Consider the following 20402-nt stretch of genomic DNA (forward strand, 5'->3'; position numbering starts at 1 on the left):
CGGCCCTCGGCCCGCGGTCCCTCGGCCACCGGCGGCCGGCGACGCCTGCGCAGTGCGGCGGCGGGGCGGTCGTTGTCCCGGCGCCGTCGTCCCGGCAGCGAGCGCCATGGCAGAGGAGGTGAGGCGGGAGGTAGCGTCCGGCGTGGGGCGTGGGGCGGGCCCCGACCCCCGGGGCGCTCCGAGGCCCCCAGCGGGCCGCCTGGGCCGCGCCGCGCCACCACGGCCAGTAGGCGCCGCGGGCCAGGCCGAGCCCCTCCTCCGCTCCCCGCACCCCGCCCGGCCTCGCAGGCCTGTCGAGCCGGCCCCGGGCTCCCCCTGGGCCCAGCGCGGTGCGGGGGTCAGCGCTTCTCTCGGGTCTCGGGACAGGTGAGCACCTTGATGAAGGCCACGGTCCTGATGCGGCAGCCCGGGCGGGTGCAGGAGATCGTGGGCGCCCTCCGCAAGGGCGGGGGAGACCGCTTACAGGTACGGCCCGGGGGCGAGGTGGGGCGGCTGGGGAGGTGACCTGCCCAGGGGGCCTGCCGGCGCTGCGGCGGACACTGCATGCCCTCATCCCCTAGAAATGGCCAGCGGCCTGGGGGGCAAGCAGGCTGCCCCGCCCGATTTGCCCTGGGTTAGAGCCCACCTGCCCGAAAACCTAGATTTCAAATTTGTCAGTCATGCCCTGCTGCCGCTTCCTCTAATTAGGTCGAAAGCACCCAGCACCAGGCCCAAAGGCCTTATTTCCACACTAGCCCGGCCAAAGGGCTCCCCAGGAAGCTGCAGATATGGAGATGGGTCACCTTGGGAAGGACCCAGGGCATAGAGATGGCAAGGCAAGAGTCAGAGTCCTGTCAGCCTCCAGCAAGAGGCTGGGCCTCCTCAGGCTTAGCAGGCTACTACCTAGGATTAGTTCTCCCTTCCCCCCTCTGGCCTTTCCTAGCTCCTGCAGGGCTTTGCCCACTGGCAGGGCTTTGAGCTGTTTTGCCTTGCATAATCTTCCCCCACCAGACAGGGCTACACTGGAAGGAGCCTGTGTAGACAGCATCTCTTTTGCATTTTAGGTTATTTCTGATTTTGACATGACCTTGAGCAGGTTTGCATATAACGGAAAGCGATGCCCTTCTTCTTACAGTAAGTCACATACTAGCTTGCTTTGTGGGGCTTAACAAGATGGTGGCTCCTAAGTGGCAAATAAAAGGAGTTCTGTGTTTTTGCAGACATTCTGGATAACAGCAAGATCATCAGTGAGGAGTGCCAGAATGAGGTACGTCACCCCCCTTTGTTCAGAGACGGTTATCAGGTGCTACTGCAGATGGTTCTTGGTGGCTCTGGTGGACCTTGTGTCATACACTGGGGTAGTGTTTCCTTTATGTCCAACACATGTGATGATTGGTGGTTAGAATATGGATGTGATGCCTGTTGCTAGCTGTGGAGTTTACAAGGGACTTCAACATTTTCTATTTAATCCTCCCGCAACTCCGAGGGGTGGATAGAACCATTATTACCTCCATTTAGCAGATGAGAAAACAGGGGCGCCTGGGTGGCTCAGTCGGTTAAGCGGCCGATTTCGGCTCAGGTCATGATCTCGCGGTCCGTGGGTTCGAACCCCGCGTCGGGCTCTGTGCTGACAGCTCAGAGCCTGGAGCCCGTTTCAGATTCTGTGTCTCCCTCTCTCTGACCCTCCCCCGTTCATGCTCTGTCTCTCTCTGTCTCAAAATGAATAAACGTTAAAAAGAAATTTTGAAAACAGAGGCTTGGAAAGGAGAAGCATGTCATTCAAGGATCATATGGCAAGACATGGAGAGCCTGGTTTTCCCATAGATCCGATTCTGTCCCAAACTCACTTGACTGCATTGTGCTATTTCTTTGATGATATAAAGAATAGAGCCAGGCCCGCTGTGCGTTTCTCTGCTGAGCTCTTGCTGCCGAGTAACTCTGTCATTTAGCTTCATTTCGTTAGGAAATTCACTAAGTTATATACTAAGTGGTCTTTCGGTCTGTCATATTGGTCAGCTTTTCCAATACTCACAGATTGCTTGCTGTTAAGATAGGCAACAAATTCTAGATAACTCTTCCTTTTCTAAAACCTGTCTCTCTGAGATACACTTTTAGCTTTACACAAGTTCTCACACCGATTACCTTCAGCAAGTCACTTTTTATGGCTCCTCATGTGTCTGATCTTATCAGCTTCCAGAAAGCTGTATCCACAAATAAGACAGCAGGTTTGGGTCCCCTCTTTAGGATAATGAGGCTAGGGAAAACTAAGATTCTGGGTGTTGGTGAGCTCCTGAAAAAAGTCATAAAGCAAAGCTTATGGATGAAATCTTTTTTCTTTTTTAAAAATGCTATTCTTCTGTTGAATTCTCTTATGCTTTTAGAAGACTGTTCTCACACCCCCAAAAACGCACACATTGAGAACCTCAATACATTTCGGGAGCTTTCTCCCCTTGTCTGTGATCTTTGTACTTAACTCTCTTTTCGAACTGTGGTCAGGGACTCCACATTAGCTCTCATAATATTCTGAGATTGTGCCTGTATTAAAATTAAAATCCTTTACCCAATCGGTTCCCGTTTTTATTGGGTGCTGTTATTGACGGACTCTGTGTGACACACGGCTCCCGACGTGGCCTCCCTAGCCAAAGTTCCTGGCCTGTGGAAGGAAATCTTAGTAAGAAGTACATGTACCTACTCGCAAGGTGGTTCGCCCGATGTTGGTGTTGTGTTGGTTATCCACTAACACGCTGGGTCCCAAACTTGACTTCTATGATTTTTCTACTTCCATTTCCATGACTTTTGCCATATCTTGGTGATTTTTACTACATATTTTACTTTAAATTGGCCTATTATTAAAAATCTGAATGCAGTTCACTTAGAAAAGAAACAACCTTTGTGAAAGCATGAGTTTGATGTGCTAGGGTGTTTTTTTTTCTTTTTTCCTTAATATGCACTAGAATGAATCTAAAACTACTAAAATGAAAACTGTTTATCCACGTACCCCCTAAAGTCACCTCGCCTCCCCCCTGAGAAAGTGTATCCCGTTTGGGGAAATATAGCATTAATCCCTTCTTACTGGTTAAACCCTGCTGACTGAGCTAGTGAGAACAACAAAATCCTAGTAACTTCTCACCTGATGGCAAAAGGTCTTCGTTGATTCTTAGACCTCATGGGATGACCAGCTGTGCAGATCGGTCACTCCCTTACACAGAGTTGCATCTTCTAGGTGATTCTTTTTCTCAGGCTAATCGGTGGGACTTTGCTGGGGAAAACTTGATGCAGACTAACGGCTTTTGTCTTCATTGGGATGTTCCAGCTCAAAGCGCTCCTTCACCACTATTACCCAATTGAGATTGACCCACACCGGACCGTCAAAGAGAAGTTACCTCATATGGTAGAATGGTAAGTGACAGTGGTGTTGAGCCGCTCCTGGCCCTCATGGTGGACTGGTCCACCTATTAGAACAAACTGTCCAGCCACCGTGGGGCGACCTGTGGCCACTGCTAGAGTGGGGCCCCACTAAGAGTCTTTGGAATGAGGTAGAAGCCCCTTGGTTTGGGGGGGGCGGATAAGTGCTTTGGGAGATAACTGTCCTATTGGAACCAGTATTGCTGGATGGAGCCCCAGTTCCCCAGAACGTGGGGGTCACCGAGGGAGGGATTCAGAAGAGTTCTGACTTCAGCAGTTAGCTCACCCAACCCTTGTTCCTGTGGCTGTGGTGTGGCTTTCTTACCCTCTTCCTTTTAAGGACAGCCAGAGTCTTCAGGAAGTGGCATGGTGGATGAGGCCTCCCTTAATCCTTCCAGAAGGGGACTTGGCCCTGAAAAGAGAAAGGACACTTTACTTACTTAGTGATTTGAATTTGGTCTTTGGTGGGGTGTCCGTTTCTAGGTGGACCAAAGCTCACGATCTCCTGTGCCAGCAGAAGATTCAGAAGTTTCAGATAGCCCAGGTGGTTAGAGAGTCCAATGCAATGCTGAGGTAAGCTTCTTGCTCTGGAAACCATTTGAAACTGGTTTGCTCCCCAAAAAAAGAGTCTGGGAAAGAGTAGAGGGGAGTTAGTTGCTGGGGGAGCCAGAAGAGACATAGCACCATGAGTGGCTGTTGCAAAGAAGGTCTTGCTTTTCCTCTCCGGATACAGCTGAAGGATTTCCCGCGTTGGGTGCATCCTAGGAAGCTGTCTATTGCCAGTGGATATATTATGAATATGACCAAGCCTTGCTCTCCTAGAACAAACAGCATCTAGCTCATTTTCTCCAATGGTAAAAAGACACTGGGGTCACCATGGTGGCTGGCGTTCTTAATCTAGACATGGGAGTTGGCTGGCCTGGGATTCTTGATCATTAGTGGCCTTCCCAGTGCAGCTCTCTCTGCTGGCATGTTTACTGGAGGAGGGGTGAGGGCACAGAGAGGGAAGAGCCTGCTCTCGAGGATTGGGTGTCCTAACTGGGGAGAGCCATGAAAAGCCAAGAGAGTAGAGACACATGCAGATCCAGTAAGTGCCTGGGTGGGGTTCGGGTGTTTCCTCAATGAAGCTGCCCCAGAGAGCTGCCTGGTTGTATTTTGCTGGAACAAAATAAGGCAGAAACAAACCAACCAACCAAAAGCCCATTTATATGAAGTTCAAGGATAGGCACAGCTAATCAGCGGTGATATGAAGGGAGAATGAGAGGGGATGGTGTTGGTTGGGAAGGGACAGAAGGGAACCTTGATCTGGTAAGTACATGGGTGTATACATATGTAATATTAGTTGAGTCGAACACTTAAGATTAGTGCACGTTAACCATTTACTGTATGTATTTTATGCCGCAATCTAAAATGTTTTTAAAAAGCAAAAACTTAAAAATATATCACCCAAGGAGAAAAGAAAGACTGGTGGAAGAGGCGGAATCCATTCATCTCTTTTCAGGGAGGGATACAAGACGTTCTTCAACACCCTGTACCAGAACAACATTCCCCTGTTCATCTTTTCTGCGGGCATTGGTGATATCCTGGAGGAGATTATCCGACAGATGAAAGTGTTCCACCCCAACATCCACATTGTGTCTAACTACATGGACTTTGATGAAGACGTGAGCCAGATCTTCTTTAGGCTGGGGATGGAGAGGGATGGGGACCGCCAGCCCTGGGGGCAGCACCTGCAACGTTAGCCCTGACCTGGGGAGGGAAGGGAGGGAAGGCATGCTGGCTTCTTGCTTCAGGCAGTTATTTCTTTCTTTATGCCAGCTAGAGACAGTTATTTCCTCTTTATTTTTGTTTTTGTTTATTTTTTAGAAAGAGAGCACGCGCATGCGCGTGCACAAGTCGGGGAGGGGCAGAGAGAGAGAGAGGGGGCCCGAAGCAGGCTCCAGGCTCTGAGCTGTCAGCACAGAGCCGGACGCGGGGCCCAAACCCACGAACCCGTGAGATCATGACCTGAGCTGAAGTTGGATGCTTAAGCCACTGAGCCATCCTGGCGCCCCCTAGAGACAGTTACTTCTGAAGGACCTACCTTTTGGTGTTTGGCTGACAGCTCTCTGCCCCGGGGTTCAGCCAGGCCCCATGTCACTGCCCTAGGTCCTATGCCATCCTAGGTACTCAAGGGCTTAGACTTTGACTTGTTTTCCTAGAGCCAGAGGTCAGCTGCTCCAACTCACCCTTGCTCTGACTTCTTCCCCTTAAAACCAATGGCTGGAATTTTCGTCCCTTAAACCTGTGGCAAGGACGTGGCCCGCAGCTGGGGTTAGCACACATGTAGCCTGAACAGCGCCTGTTTCATGGGTTTCATGCTTCCACCAGAGTAGGTGATCAATACTATTTGGTGGTCCTTGTTTGTTGGAATCAGGGGTAACAACTTCTTTTTTTGTAAAAGGCCAGGTAGTAAATATCTTGGGCTTTGTGGGGTGGACTTTATGATCTGTCACAACTACACAACGTAAATTTACGCAATGTCAATTCACTCTGCTGTGAAAGAACAAGCAGCCACAGACAAGATGGAAACAAATGAGCCTGCCTGTATTCCAGTAAAACGTAATTTAGAAAAATAGGCCCAGTCTGGCCTATAGGACCCAGTTTGCCAACCCCTGGTTTAGACTACAGCGAGGTTTTGGCATTTCTGTGGCTCGCAGGACTCCCCTTTCTCTGCGACAGAGACGGTGGAACACTGGCTCTAGCTGGGTCCCTATAGCCCTTCTGTCTGTCTCCTGATTATTTAGGGTTTCCTACAGGGATTCAAGGGCCAGCTCATACACACATACAACAAGAACAGCTCCATTTGTGAGAACTCCGGGTACTTCCAGCAGCTTCAGGGCAAAACCAACATCCTCCTGCTGGGGGACTCCATGGGGGACCTCACTATGGCCGATGGGGTTCCTGGCGTGGAGAACATTCTCAAGATTGGCTTCTTAAATGACAAGGTGGGTATGGGACCAGACCCTATCTTAGTGGCTTGCTTCTTTCTCTTTTTTAATTTTCTTTTAAAGTTTATTTTGGGAGAGAGAGAGAGAGAGAGAGAGAGAGAGAGACAGTGCACACATGTGAGCCCCTGAGCATGAGCAGGGGAGGGGCAGGGAGAGAATCCCAAGCAGGCTCCGCCGTGTCAGCACAGAGCCCAGTGCAGGTCGATCTCAACCCAACCATGAGATCATGACCTGAGCCGAAATCAAGAATCAGATGCTAAAACCAGCTGAGCCACACAGGAGCCCTGGCTTGTTCCTTTTTCAATCCCTGTTAACTAATGCCTAGCGAACACCTTCTGTGTGCTAGTCACTGTTAAGTATTAGAGGTACTAAGGTGAGCTACGAGCCATGTTCGCAGGAAAACAAAAGAGATACCCCGTGATGACAGCTGGGTTCGGCACATGGCATGACAGTGGGACTCAGAGACAGGGTCACTGGAGCCTGCGCTTACTATTTGGTGCCACCATGTTCCAGGCATCTTAACCCATTTAATCCCTACAGCAACTTTTTGAGGTAGAGACTAATATGCCTTGTTTTACAGATGGGGAAACTGAGGCAAGGAGGTTAATCTGCCCACGGTGACATAGTTTAGGAACTGGTAGAGCTGATTAAAGTCCTCCTAAGTCATACCTGTAAAATATGATTGAAATAGGAGATGTCAGTATTCAGGAGGTGGGTTTGCAGTTCAGAGAACAAAAACACAAGGACAGACCAGAGGCTGACAGGGGGCGAAATGGTCAAAAGGGGGCACAGTATGGTGTCAGGCTAGAAGGCCACCAGTCCTCCCCTCAGCCAGCAGGGGCTGAAGACCTCCAGAGTGCTTGAGCCTTGGGAAAACTCAATCCAGCTGGGTTAGAAGTACATCTGGTTTTTAAATTTCAATCCTTGTGCTGTCCTTTGGACATTGACCCAAGGGTCAATTGTGGCACCCTGTACCCACTGCCATCCAAAGGGCAGGTCCCTGTAACGTCGAGCTGCAGCTCGGATGCCCTCCCTCCCCTGCCCTAGGTGCCAGGGAGGCAGAGGCAGAAGTCAGGGCATTCTGGGGCCTCTCGATCTTCCCTTCCCCGGGGCAGGTGGCAGAGCGGCGGGAACGCTACATGGACTCCTATGACATCGTGCTGGAGAAGGACGAGACGCTAGACGTGGTCAACGGGCTCCTGCAGCACATCCTGCACCGCGGGGACTGGATAGAGATGCAGGGCTCCTGAGTGCAGGCCAGGGTCAGGCGCGGGGGGCTGTGGAGAGGTGGGAGCCTCGCCAAGAGGCCGTCCTGCCGAGGGTACTGCTTCTCCCAGGGCGGGCAGTGAACAGTCCAGGGTGGTGCAGCTGGGGAGCCCGTGCCCCTCCCTCCCCTCCCAGCACCCAGGCTCCAGGCTCCGGGAAGCCCTGCCCGGCAGTGGGAGGGTCCACCAGGTGAACATGGGACCTGCAGGGTGTTAGCACTCTAACTAGGGACCATCTAGCCCAGGGGTTCTTTTTTCCCCAAATTTTTAAACACGGAAAGCTGTGCTTCAAACAAATCTAATGTGTGAAACAGATCTAAATAAAAAAAGGGAAAAAAAAAAACAGCTGTTCTGATTCAGGGGGTGCAGGGCAGAGCCCGTACCTCTTGGTTTTGGAGGAGCAGGAATCTCCAAGAAGCCACTAGGGCTCTATGGCACAGAATTTCAAAACCACCGAATTCACAGGCACCTGGCTGGCTCAGGCAGTGGAGCGTGTGCCTCTTTTTTTAAAAAAAAATTTTTTTTTTAATGTTTATTTATTTTTGAGACAGAGAGAGACAGAGCATGAACGGGGGAGGGTCACAGAGAGAAGGAGACACAGAATCTGAAACAGGCTCCAGGCTCTGAGCTGTCAGCACAGAGCCCGACGCGGGGCTCGAACCCACGAACCGTGAGATCATGACCTGAGCCGAAGTCGGACGCTTAACCGACTGAGCCACCCAGGCGCCCCGAGCGTGTGCCTCTTGATCTCGGGGTTATGAGTTCGAATCCCACGCTGGTTGTAGAGATCACTTACGTAAATAAAATAAATAAAATATTAAATAAATAAATAAATAAATAAATAAAATACATAAATAAAATATTAAATACATATATAATATAATACAATATAAATACATAAAATATACAATAAAATACAATATACAAAATACAAAATATTACACAATAAAATACAATATAAATACATAAATAAAATATTAAAACAACAACAGCAACAACACTGAATTCACCCACAAGACCCTCTGAGCATGAAACGTGCTTGGGGGTCAGGGTGGGCAGGCGGGGTTGGAAGGGTGTGTTTCCGACCTGGAATGGTTTGACTTTAGGCTGAGGTATCCATTAAACTTGAAATCCCACTGGGATTGGTGGGATCTGGCCAATCCTATCTGCTGAGTTCCCTCTTTATGGATCCTCAGAGGGATCCAGGACCACCAAGATGGGTGACTTGATTAAGGGGAGCCAAGACCGGGACCTGAAGGGAGAAGATGCTCTGTGACAGGTGGGAGTGATTTCTGCTCTGACATCTTGCGTCATTAGGCTTCCTTCAGAGCTCCTGTCCCGTGTCCCTTCCCTGTTGACTTGGATGGTCAAGGACTAACTGAATTCTCTAGGGTACCTTTTGAAGAGAAAATGTAAAGCAGCCAGTTTCACCCGGCATTTTTTTAGCCTGTCCTCCGAGAGACTCACCCCCTCATCCTGCTGCAGAGGATGCTGGCTGTGGGACACTTGCGTTTACCTGCAGGTCCGAAGGGACGGGTAGTGCTTGCTGTAGGTGCGTGCCATTTAATCCTTCACAAGGTCCCTGAAAGCAGGCATACTTCTCATTTCCGGATGGCTTCAAGAAGACTAGAAACTTGCCCAAACTCCATAGCTAGGAGCTAGAGCCAGGATTTGAGTGTTTCTGACCCAAGCCATACTGTTTCTTCTGCATCGTGCCTTCAAACGGGCTTCAGTTCAGGGCTGGCCTGTTAGCTTCTGGGAAGGGGGCGGTTACCATGCGAGGCCAGGTCTGTAGCCACCGTCAGATCCGGAGGTGTCTTCTGGATGCTTTGGGTCCAGGAGTGTCTATTACTGGCCACGGGAAGAGAAGTCATGTGTCTCAGGGTGCTGGATAAGAAACAGGTGCTTGTGGGGACAAGTCGGTCCAGGGAGTCCAGCACCAACTTTTTCTCTCCCAAGCTTCCCCTGCTCCCCCGTCCTCTCTTGGCTCAGGTCATTTTTGTTGCACTGGCCAGAGTCCAGCCAGGCAGGCGAGGGGCAGATGGCCTGCAGACTGCAACTCTGTTACCTTTCCTTTAGGCAGGAGGGTGGATCCGGCAGGTGGGAAAGGCTGGCCGCCAGGAGCAAGGAGAGGTGGGGATAGCTGAGTACTGGAACCAGTTTACATGGAAGAGAGGATTCTGACCTGTGAGGTTTGATCTAACCCTTGAGTCATGTCTGAGGTCAGGGACCGCCTCTTTGTTCAGCTGGGATGGTTAGGAGACCCGGATCATCTCTCCACACCTTCCTGGCAGGCCCCTTTGTAGATGCCCACTCTGCACCCTCCCTCCGGCAGACTGGGGGTCCCTTTCCTTGGGGAGGGCCCCGGTTAGGCCTCAGGAGGCAGGAGGCTGAGACCGAGGGACACAGTATCTTGAGCTGATGAGGTATGAAGAGACGGCCCGTTTGTTCCCCTTTCTTCCCCAATCTTTGGGTCTGAGGGCCTCCCCGCCATACACACAATGAAAGAGCACAGCCTGAGGTGTTTGGTTTAGTCTTTTATTTGGCACAAAGGAGAAAGGGATCTGACACCAATTTAGCCTTTTGAGTGTGCAGAGCTCTGTCCACTCCCCTCTCACCCCAAACAAGCCCCTCTTCCAAGTTTAACTCTGCCCTGAAACCAGGATTTCCCAAGGATTTCATAGCCCTAAGACCCATCCCAGTAGTTACCCTTCCTACTCTTCCGGTTCTCTGTCCCTTGGAGAAAGCAGCTTTCCTTAGGGATGAAAGGCAACGCCAAACCCAGCCCTGACTGCAGCACCCCAGGGGCCTTCAGCCGCTACTGGGTGTAGTGAGGGGGGATGGGATAGGTGTGGGGGAACAGGAAAGGGGGGAGGCCCTTCCTAGAAGCCAGCCAGAGCTGAGAGAGGAAGGCTGAGGGTCTGGACAGTCCTGGTTCATGCTCCTGGGAGCTGCTTCGACACAGAAATGGGGGCTGTAGGGGGGGTGCTTGGGGACAGCAAGGAAAATACAGATAAAAGGGAAGCTTGGGGAAATGAAATGGTGAGCTCGGCTGCTGGCCGTGTTCATTGTATGGTGATGCGGAGGGGAGGTATGGGTGAGGGGCCAGCAGTGGCCCATCCAGCCCCTAGACTCCACCAATCACCAGATTGGCTTTGTGACTCCAAAACTTGTAAGTGAGGGGTGTGGGGTGGGAAGAGAAAACCTGAATAGAGGTCTGTGCTGTGGATTTTACTCTCGGGCTGGTGGCAAGACCAGAGTCATCTCTGACCTCCCAGCCAACATGCCAGCACAGGGGAGGGTGACCCTTGGAAGGTCAGCCCCACCGCCCACTGTCCCCGCCCCCCACCCCGAGAAGTGGGCCTTTGCATTTGGGCCCAGGCCCCTGCCCTTCAGAGCTCCTCATGGACTCGCTCCTGGTCTTCGTCTGACTTCAGTTTGAGCTCCTCAACAGTGATCTTGCCATCCTGGTTGCGGTCCTGGTTCTGGAACATGTCTGCTATGGTCTTCTCTGGGTCCTGCCCAGGCATGAGGCGTCCTTTGCCCTCACTGACTTGAGCTTTGATGAAGGCGGAGAACTAGGAGCCAAGACAGCCAAGGGGAGAGGGGAGAGGGGAGTGAGGGTCTCGCCTGAGTGGCGGTGGGTGGCCTTGGGAAAGGCCCTGGGGCACAGGGAGGCACAGAGGAGAGAAGAGCAGGTGCTGGGGGCCCGGGTGGGGCCCAGGCAGAGGGTGGGTGTGGAGGACAGGCAGCATTGGGGGGGTGGGGTAGGTTGCATGAAGAAGAGGCAGGGACAGGGGACCTAAGGCGCAGTGACCCAGCGCAAGGGCAGAAACAGGCACAGACAGGACAACAGACGTAGAATGTGTTTGCTTCATGCCACCACACGGGGTGGTGGTTTCTGTTGGGGTGACCGCACGGAGTGAGCTCCTCACCCACCTCCTCCGGGGGGACCTCGCCATCCTTGTTGAGGTCCAGGCCTTCAAACAGGTTGACAGGAGGGTCCTCGTGCCACACAAACAGGTAGCCGGTGGGCAGCCCCTCCTCCCGAGACACCAGCTCCACCTCAAACAGCAGCACTGCGCTGCCCGGGACACCCCGGGCTGGAGGGAGGGAGGACAGAAGGAAAGCGTCCCGATCAGGCCGGGGTCTGAGCCCAGTGTGCTCCCTAGCCCACACGCCTCAGTTTCCCCTACTGGGCACACGGGATGTTTACAGAACCATTGGGAAGGCTTCCCTCACTCCTCCCACCAAGTGCCCAGGCCCAAGGCGGGCGGGGGCAAAGGACCAGTCTGCCCCTCACCTCCGCTCTCTCCGTGTGCCAGGTGCGGGGGCACCACGAGCTGCCGCCTCTCTCCCACACACATGCCCTGCAGGCCCGTGTCCAGGCCTTCGATCACCTTATTGGCCCCCAGGGTAGCCTCCTGGGGGTCCCCGTAGTCGTGGCTGGGGCGGGGGGAGAGCAGATTCCCAGTTCAGCACCCATCCTCGTCCCAGGCAGGTTCACACCCCAGCGAGCCCGGCCCTCCCCGTTTCCCAGTCACTTCTGATGCCCGCCCCACACAGCAGAGCGTGGGACCGACAGTTCAGAGATGGGGCGCCCTCCCCGTCTTGCCGCTGCCCCTGAAGTGTAGCCTGGAGGGCTCCCCTCTCCCTGCTTTGGTTTCCCCTCCACAAACAGACCTCCAGACTGCCAGCCTCACCCTTCCAGTCCCGCCAGTAAAGAGTCTCAGCTCCTCGTGCCCCACCCCACGCTCGCTGGATGGGAACTTATGGGGGAAGCACGAGTGGAGGTGCTCGGGGACTCCCCACGCCTGGGCCCACCCACCTGCCCAGCCCTGGCCCCGCCCCGGACCCACGAGGAGAAGAGCTTGGTGCCATCCAGCAGGGAGCAGTTGTAGTGGTAGCGAACATAGTCCCCAGACTTGGCGGTCTCGTTGCAGGTCTCAGGGGGCCGGGACAGTATCTTGATTTCCACTGGATCCTCAGGGTTGTGGAAGTCAATGACGTGGACGTCAAAGATCAGCACCGCGGAGCCAGGGATCTTGTCTCCTGGGGCCAGAACGGGGAGTGGATCGGCTCAGAATCCAGGAGGGGCTGCTCAGGCCTCCACGGAGGCCCCTACACCTTCCCCGCCCTGTGTTTTCCAACGAGGATGGGATGGGGTGTTCGTCCCCAGGGTCAATTCTTCTTCAGTACCTCTTGTGGGGGCGAGGGGCAGGGGAGGGGAGGGGAGGGCCACGCCAGTTAGAAAGCCCTTTACACACATCATCTCGCAACTTCCCAGTAACTTACCCTGTTGGTCAATGTCCTTAGTCCCATTTTACAGGTGAGGACACTGAGGCTTCCAGCAGAGCTGGGTCTCAAGTCCAGGTGCTTTCTTTTTTTTTTTTTTTTCTTTTCCTTTTTCAATCATCTTTTTCTTTCTTTTCTCTTTTTTATTAATAACTTATTTATTTTTCAATTTACATCCAAGTTAGCATAAGTCAAGTCCAGGTTTCTTTGCTTCCTAGAGCTACACTGTTTCTGTCCTCCCATAGCCACCCCCGCCTCCCCAGCTCAGGAGTCGGCTGCCCTTCTCCAGTATAGAAGGGAGAAGTGAGGGGAGGGCCACTGGAGAAAAGGATGGAGTCTGTGTGGCAGAAGGTGGGTGGGTGATGGGTTTCGAGGCAAGAGGGGCAGAGTGGTGGCTGGACCGGCCCTGTGCTGGAGAGGTCGGGGAGCAATCTGTGAAGCTGCCGAGACGGTGACCGCGAGAACAGGGACATGCCTACCAGTCCCGTTCTCCCCATAGGCGAGGTGGGGGGGTATGGTGATCCTCCGGCGCTCCCCCATGCAGGCGCCCTGCAGCCCCTGGTCCATCCCTGGGATGATGTAGCCCCGCCCCACATAGGTGTTGTAGGTGTGGTTGCGGGAGTAGCTGCAATACAGGGCGGGGAGGGCGGGCCAGGGGGTCAAAGGAGCCCCTGCCCTTCCAGGCAGGATGGAGCCACCTCCAGCTGCGGCCCGGGTGACCCCAGATCCTGCCTCAGCTTCTTGGGCCTTCCTCCCGCCTCCCCCCCACCAACCACACACCTGGAATCAAAGAGGGTGCCGTCCATCAGTGAGCCATTGTAGTGGTAACGCATGAAGTCTCCGGCCACAGCTCTCCGGACGCAGCCAGGAGGTAGCTCCAGTGTCTCCAGCTGGACGGTGTCCTTCGGATTGTGGACATCAATCAGTAGCACGTGGAAGACCAGGGAGGCCTGTGGGGGGATCACAGTCCCTGGGGAAGGGATAGACTTGAACCATACAAGTGGTACAACTGGAGAGCAAACCAGGGCTCCTTCTTGACTCAGGAAGGCCCATGTGGGCACCCTGTAAAAAGGTGCTAATTCTGCTCTCCAGAGACGTTTCCATACCCTCAACAGCCCTGTTTCTTGCTCTCCCTGTAAGGCGTGAGCTGGATTTTCCCCCGGGCCACCACCAGCCCATCCTAAATGATCGTGTGAATCAGAATAAAGCACCCCTTCTTAGTGAGATCACCACCAAGAGCTAGATTTCACCCCTACCCTACTTGCCTCCTTGGCTGAGTGCCTTTGTGCAGTACACAACCTGAACAACTGTATACGGCAGCCCTCTTCTGAGGAATCCCCGAGTCCCTGTCTGCCCTCACCATAGCCTTTCTCGCCATAGGCCAGGAACGGAGGGATGATGATCTTTCTTCTCTCTCCAGGACACATGCCCAGCAGCCCCTGATCCATGCCCTTGATCAGCCAGCCAGAGCCGATGTAGGTATCATAAGTGCCGCCCCTACTGTAGCTGCAGAGAATGAGGTAGAAGTGATGCTGCTGGAGATGGGAGAGGCCGGATGGGACCTGGACACCCTCCACATCACGCCACACAGTCCCCAGCCCCCCAGGACTCCCTCCAGCCCTCACCTGGTGTCAAAGGCAGTGCCATCCAGCAGCGTGCCATTGTAGTGGTAGCGGACAAAGTCGCTGTCCTGGACCGTGCGGGGACAGTGGGCTGGGTGCAGCAAGGTGCTCACCTGCACAGTGTCTGCCTTGTTCCACACATCCAGCAGGACCACATCGAAGTACAGGGTGGCATCCGGGGGAATGAGCCCCGCTGTGAGGGTCCAGCAGCCACAGCTCACGTTCGGTGCAGCTCCCCCAGACCCCTCGCCATGCCACGGTCCCTAGGGCCCCAGGACTCCCTCCGGCCCTTACCTCGTATCAGAGGCGGGACCACATTTGCTGCAGCCCCAGGGTGGTGGGTGGAATGGACATTTGAATGTCCAGCTTGGCCCCTCCCTCCACCACTCCTAGTGCCCCTTCTCCCTAGTCAAGCTTGGATCCCACCCAGGGCGCTGTCATCGCCTTTCCCCCGACTCCAGGGCCAGGGGACTGAAATTCTAGTCCCAGACCTGCCACTATCCACACTGCATATTCAGTGTGACCTTGGGCAAGTCGCTCTCCTGCTCTGCGCTTCAGTTTTCTGGCCCTGGGGTCCTCGATTCTGACTCCTGTCTCCTCCATCCCCGTGCGGGTGCCCCGACCCTTCTCACCCACACCGATGCTGCCGTAGCCCAGGTGGGGAGGCACAATGAGGCGTCGCCGCTCGTTGACACACATGCCCATGAGGCCTCGGTCCATGCCGGTGATGAGGCGCCCCACGCCCACCACGATGGCCACTAAGGTGCTTCGGTCATAGCTGGGGGAGAGCGGAAACAGATGGGAGACACTGGCCTCGGGCCTTGATCGCATACATGCACAGGCGCGCGCGCGCGCGCGCGCGCACACACACACACACACACACACACACACACACACACACTCAAGCCCCCTCCCTATCACAGGTGTAGGTCCACATGCTCCTGTCTCGTCTTCACGCCTCCCCCTAGGTCAGCCATGACTCCCACGGTAACAAGATGGGCTGTTACACAAGAGGAGTCCCCCAGGAGGCCAGGAGCTTTTATTTGCCCGGGATAAGGGAGGGCTGTGCAGGCCTGGGAGCTACCACCATCTGCTGACAGCAAAGGGGTGCTAAGTATGGCCTAAAGGGGAAGGGAGCATTTATTGAGCATTTACGATGTGCCAGATAAATGCTTAGCCTCTTTTACAATCACCTACTTAATCCTTTCCCCTGTGAAATGGGCATTATTGTTTTCATTGTTCTGAAAAAAAAAAATTTACATTCATTTTTGAGAGAGAGCGTGTGCAGGGGAGACAGAGGATCGGAAGTGGGCTCCAGGCTGACAGACAAGTCATGACCTGAGCTGAAGTTGAACGCTTAACCAGCTGAGCCACCTGGGTGTCCCTGTTTTCATTTTTCTTATGACACAAATTGAGACAAGAGACTGAATGACTTGCCCAAGGTCACACAGCTAATATGCAGTCTGCTCAACTCCGTGTTTGTGCCACTGCACCAATGGCTTTTCCAGGGAAAGGAGGGGGAAGCAGAGCTGACTGAGGGTAGGGATTGGTTTCCAATTTTGGAAAGGCCTATTCTAAAATTGCCATGGCTTTCATTTTTATTTTATTTTACTTCTATTTATTACTTTTTGTTGCAGTATAATCGACATACGAGATTTAGTTTCAGGTGTACAATAAAGTGATTTGACATTTACATACGAGATCATACTTATTGCATAATAAGTGTAGTTAACATCTGTCACTGTCCAAAGTTAATACAATACTATTTTCTATACATTATATCCCCATATTTATTTTATAATTGGAAGTTTGTATCTCTTGACTTTTATTGGCTTTTTTTTTTTTTAATTTTAGAGAGAGAGAGCTGGGGAGAGGGGGAGAGGGAGAGGGAGAGAGAGAGAGAGAGAGAGAGAGAGAGACTCTCAAACAGGTTCCATGCTCAGTGCAGAACCTGATGTGGGGCTTGATCCCACAACCCTGGAATCATGACCTGAGCCCAAATCAAGAGTCAGAGGCTCAACTAACTGAGCCACCCAGGCACGCCAGGCTCTTATTTGCTTTTAGGTACAGTTTTAAGTTTTCAGAAGTTAAGGGAGGATGGGAGATTTGTATTTAAAACAATTTTTTTAATGTTTATTTATTTTTGAGAAAGTGCGCACAGATGGGGGAGGGGCAGAGAGATTAAGGGAGACAGAATCTAAAGCAGGTTCCAGGCTCCGAGCTGTCAACATAGAGCCCAACGTGGGGCTTGAACTCATGAACCGCGAGATCATGACCTGAACCCAAGTCAGATGCTCAACGAACTGAGCCACCCAGGCGCCCCTAAAATTTGTTTCTATTATTTTATTTTTTACTGTTTTAATTGTTTATTTTTGAGAGAACATGCACACGTGAGAATGGGGGAGTGGAGAAGAGGAGGGGCAGAGAGAGAGGGAGACAGAAGATCCGCAGAGGGCTCTGCAAGAACTGAACCAAGAGGGGCGCCTGGGTGGCTCAGTCGGTTAAGCCTCTGACTTCAGCTCAGGTCATGATCTCATGATTCGTGAGTTGGAGCCCAGCCACAGCGACAGGCTCTCAGCACAGAGCCTGCTTCAAATCCTGTCTCCCTCTCTCTCTGCCCCTCCCCCGTTTGCGCTCTCTCTCTTTCTCAAAAATGAAAAAAAAGAAAAGAAAAGAAAAGAAACATTACAAAAAAGAACTGAGGGGCGCCTGGGTGGCTCGGTCGGTTAAGCGTCCGACTTCGGCTCAGGTCATGATCTCATGGTCCGTGAGTTCGAGCCCCGCGTGGGGCTCTGTGCTGACCGCTCGGAGCCTGGAGCCTGTTTTGGATTCTGTGTCTCCCTCTCTCTCTGCCCCTCTCCTGTTCATGCTCTGTCTCTCTCTGTCTCAAAAATAAATAAACGTTAAAAAAAAAAAAAAGAACCGAACCATGAGATTATGACCTGAGCCGAAGTTGGATGTTTAACTGACCCAGGCACCCCTAAATTATTTTATTTTTTTTCAAGTTTATTTATTTATTTATTTATTTATTTATTTAGTAATCTCTACCTCCAACATGGGGCTCGAACTCATGACTCCAAGATCAAGAGATGCATGTTCTTTTGACTGAGCCAGCCAGGCACCCTGAGAGATTTTCATTTTGATCAAAGGGGTTAAGGGGTTAGGAAAGTCTTCCAAGCTCAGCACTGCACAAACTGGGGCCAGTCTGGCTCCTAGAGTCCCACCAAGGAAGTCATCCCCTGCTCCCAACCCCTCCCTGGCTTGGGCGGTGCTTCTGGCCACTGTCCACACCTCATTTTGCCCACTGAGCTGCTTCCTTCACAGTGCTCTTGTGAGGGCCCAAGCACTGCACAAAGTTCCTACCAGTTAAACATGATAAGGGCACCCAGTCCTCCCCAGAGTCAAGGCTAATGTTCCCTGAACTTGCCTTGGTATTTGCAGGCACTATGTGAAGTTCTTTCATTCATCATCTTGCTTAAGCCCTATTATCTGCCTTAGGAAGGGAGGATTTAATTTTCCAGATTGTTTTTCATCTCCATTTTTTCAGATAAGGAACATGAGGCTTAAAGAGGCCTAATTCCTTGTCCACGGTCATTGGCTGGATTTGAACCCAAGGTCTTGGACTCTGGAGTTCATGTTCTTAATACACTGCCTGCCTTCCAAAGCCATGGAAGCTAATTTCCCGTGGGCTGAGTTGTGTGCTTTGGGAAAGGGCCTAAGAGGGACTGACTTCTAAGGATGAGGTGACTGGGACCTGAGGTTTAACCGAACAGCCCTGCCCTGCCCCCACCAACAAAAGTGACTTGCCAGAGCAGACTAAAAGGCCTGATCGGATCAGAACCCCATCCTTCAAACCCCAAGCCTGGCAAGATGGGTGGCAGCACTGGCCTGGTAGAGCTAAGATGGAGGGAGGTGGGGGGGCGGTGGTGCAGGGAGACCCAGAGAGGGAGGTATGAGAACCCTCCGGGAGCCCAGGGGGGCAATGCCCAGCCATGTGACACGTAGACAGATAGGGTCCCTATCTGTCCTACACGGAGCTATGCCCTACACTCCTAGATCCATCCTGCTGTCTTACAATGTTCACCCTTCTTTAACATGCTGGTTGCTTATAACCCCCACCGCCTCCAAAAAAGTTCTATTGACTCTTCTCTGGTTACAAAGGCACTGAAACCTGGGGCTGGAACCAGAAGGGATTCAGCCCGGGTGGAAAGGGAGGGGGTCCCAGGCTAAGACCACTGGAGGATTCACATGCATCAGGGACCATGCCCTTCCCCCCAACGCTGGGGACCAGAACCTCCTCCCTGCCATGTCTTTAAATAAAGCACTGTTGAGTAAATAGAGCAGTTCACCTTGATCATCAAACACTGGGGAATGTGGGGAGTTTGTCGTGAAAGAAACTGGGGTCCTTTAAGAGGTGAGGGTTTGAAATTAAGGGCAGGGAAATCTTTGGGAAGATGGATGTCTGGGAGCCCCCAGCCTCAGGGTGCTGTGTTAGGGTTTAGGAGATCATGGAGTAAGTAGGGGATGCAGACACATCCTAAAAGGGCAATTAGGGATCCCCAGGATAGAGACAGCCTGGCCCCAAGGGGAGGGGCGAGTCCGAGGGCACCCAACCCATTACCTGGAGTCAAACTTCTTGCCATCCTCGAAAGTGCCGTTGTAGTGGTAGCGAACAAAGTCCCCCATCTGCACTTCCCGGGGACAGGTCCTGGGGATGTGGTACCTTTCGATGACTACATCTTCCAGGGGGCCCCCGGCCGGGCTAGCACGGCCCAGCCCCCTCCCCACTGCCTGTACCAGCAGCAGCAACAACTGCAGCAGGGGGAGCCGGAGGAAGGTGCGGCTGGGGGGCACCGTGCGGAACATAGTGCCTGGAGCTGGGACCGCCGGCAGTGAGGGCGAGCGAGGGAGTCGCCGCCGACAACCTCCTTTCCCCCTCCTCCCGGAGCTGGCTCCCCCCCTTCCTGTCCTTGGTCCCCACCCCCGCCCTGGCTAGTCCACGTGGAATGGGGGCAGGGGAGAAAGAGCTGGCGGGGCGGAGGACGGAGGGTGGAATGGGAGGAGGGGGCAAGGCTGAGTGTGGGAGTCCAGGAATGCACCACAAAGAACTCCAGATCCAGATCCCCCCCCTCCTCCCTATCTCCCGGGGCTCAGCGTCCTGGGGCCTTAGCCTGGGAGGGAGGTTCGGGAAAGCGGAGAAGTTGGAGCTGACCCCCATTAAAAGAAAAAAAAAAAAAAAAAAAAGAAAGAAAAAAAAAAAAGAAAAAAGTTCAGTGTCTTTTTTTCCCGAACCCCTGGGTCCTAAAGCCGGACTGAAGTATCCCTTGTTTCTTTCGTTGGCCTCCCCCCCAAATCTAGGCCTCTCGAGGTGGCTGGTGAGGCTCCAGAATCTGAGGGGGTGTCTCGGTACTCCCCCCGCCCCACATCCCCACTGTCTCAGCGATGGCCTCTCCAGGATCGAGCTGCGTGGTCCCGCAAAAGCTGGACAGTCAGGAAGATCCCGCGCGGGGACGGACATAGGTGGGCGGCAGCGAGAGTGATGTGTGCGGGGTGAAACCAGGAGTGCGCCTCCGAGTCGCGGACTGGAGCGGAGGGACACTAGAAGTGACTGCTTCAGGGCGAGGGGCGGAGAAGGAGCAGGAGGGACTCTGTAATGGAAAGAAGACCAGATGCCAAGGTTTGGGCAGAGTGGTGGAGGCGGCGCTCCCTCAATGTCTTGATCTTAAGGTGGGGGACTGTCTTTGCGTGGGGAGGGGCTTTGCGGGTCCCCTTCCCTGCGGGAAGCGTCCCTCCACCCACTTACCATCTGTCAAGGGGAAGACCCCCCCCTCAAAGGGCAGGAGGTC

The 20402-nt window shown here is 53.2% G+C and overlaps 2 protein-coding genes across 3 annotated transcripts; one reads left to right on the forward strand and one right to left on the reverse strand.

Annotated features, from left to right (window-relative positions):
* Window positions 1–6: 6 nt before the first annotated feature.
* Window positions 7–8126, forward strand: NT5C3B (5'-nucleotidase, cytosolic IIIB). 2 transcript variants are annotated; one of them, XM_053893228.1, is made up of 9 exons: window positions 7–118; window positions 367–465; window positions 1044–1113; window positions 1200–1246; window positions 3293–3378; window positions 3868–3957; window positions 4886–5048; window positions 6183–6371; window positions 7490–8126. In XM_053893228.1, exons 1-9 carry the CDS (start codon window positions 107–109, stop codon window positions 7622–7624), a joined length of 891 nt encoding a protein of 296 aa, XP_053749203.1. In that variant the 5' UTR covers window positions 7–106; the 3' UTR covers window positions 7625–8126. The 2 variants fall into 2 exon arrangements, with proteins under 2 accessions (XP_053749203.1, XP_019291028.1); XM_019435483.2 differs by having other exon boundaries at window positions 8–118; window positions 6171–6371; window positions 7490–8120.
* A 2037-nt stretch (window positions 8127–10163) lies between these two features.
* Window positions 10164–19504, reverse strand: FKBP10 (FKBP prolyl isomerase 10). The gene is made up of 10 exons (XM_019435494.2): window positions 19178–19504; window positions 15189–15334; window positions 14560–14749; window positions 14295–14440; window positions 13715–13904; window positions 13414–13559; window positions 12499–12691; window positions 11943–12085; window positions 11579–11742; window positions 10164–11217 (listed from the first exon to the last, which is right to left on the reverse strand). The coding sequence occupies exons 1-10, from the start codon at window positions 19420–19422 to the stop codon at window positions 11032–11034; spliced, it is 1749 nt and encodes a 582-aa protein (XP_019291039.1). The 5' UTR covers window positions 19423–19504; the 3' UTR covers window positions 10164–11031.
* Window positions 19505–20402: the final 898 nt, after the last annotated feature.

The sequence above is a fragment of the Panthera pardus genome, unplaced genomic scaffold, assembly GCF_024362965.1.
Source record: "Panthera pardus isolate Hobbes unplaced genomic scaffold, ASM2436296v1 HiC_scaffold_3, whole genome shotgun sequence".
Classification (NCBI taxonomy): Eukaryota; Metazoa; Chordata; class Mammalia; order Carnivora; family Felidae; genus Panthera; species Panthera pardus.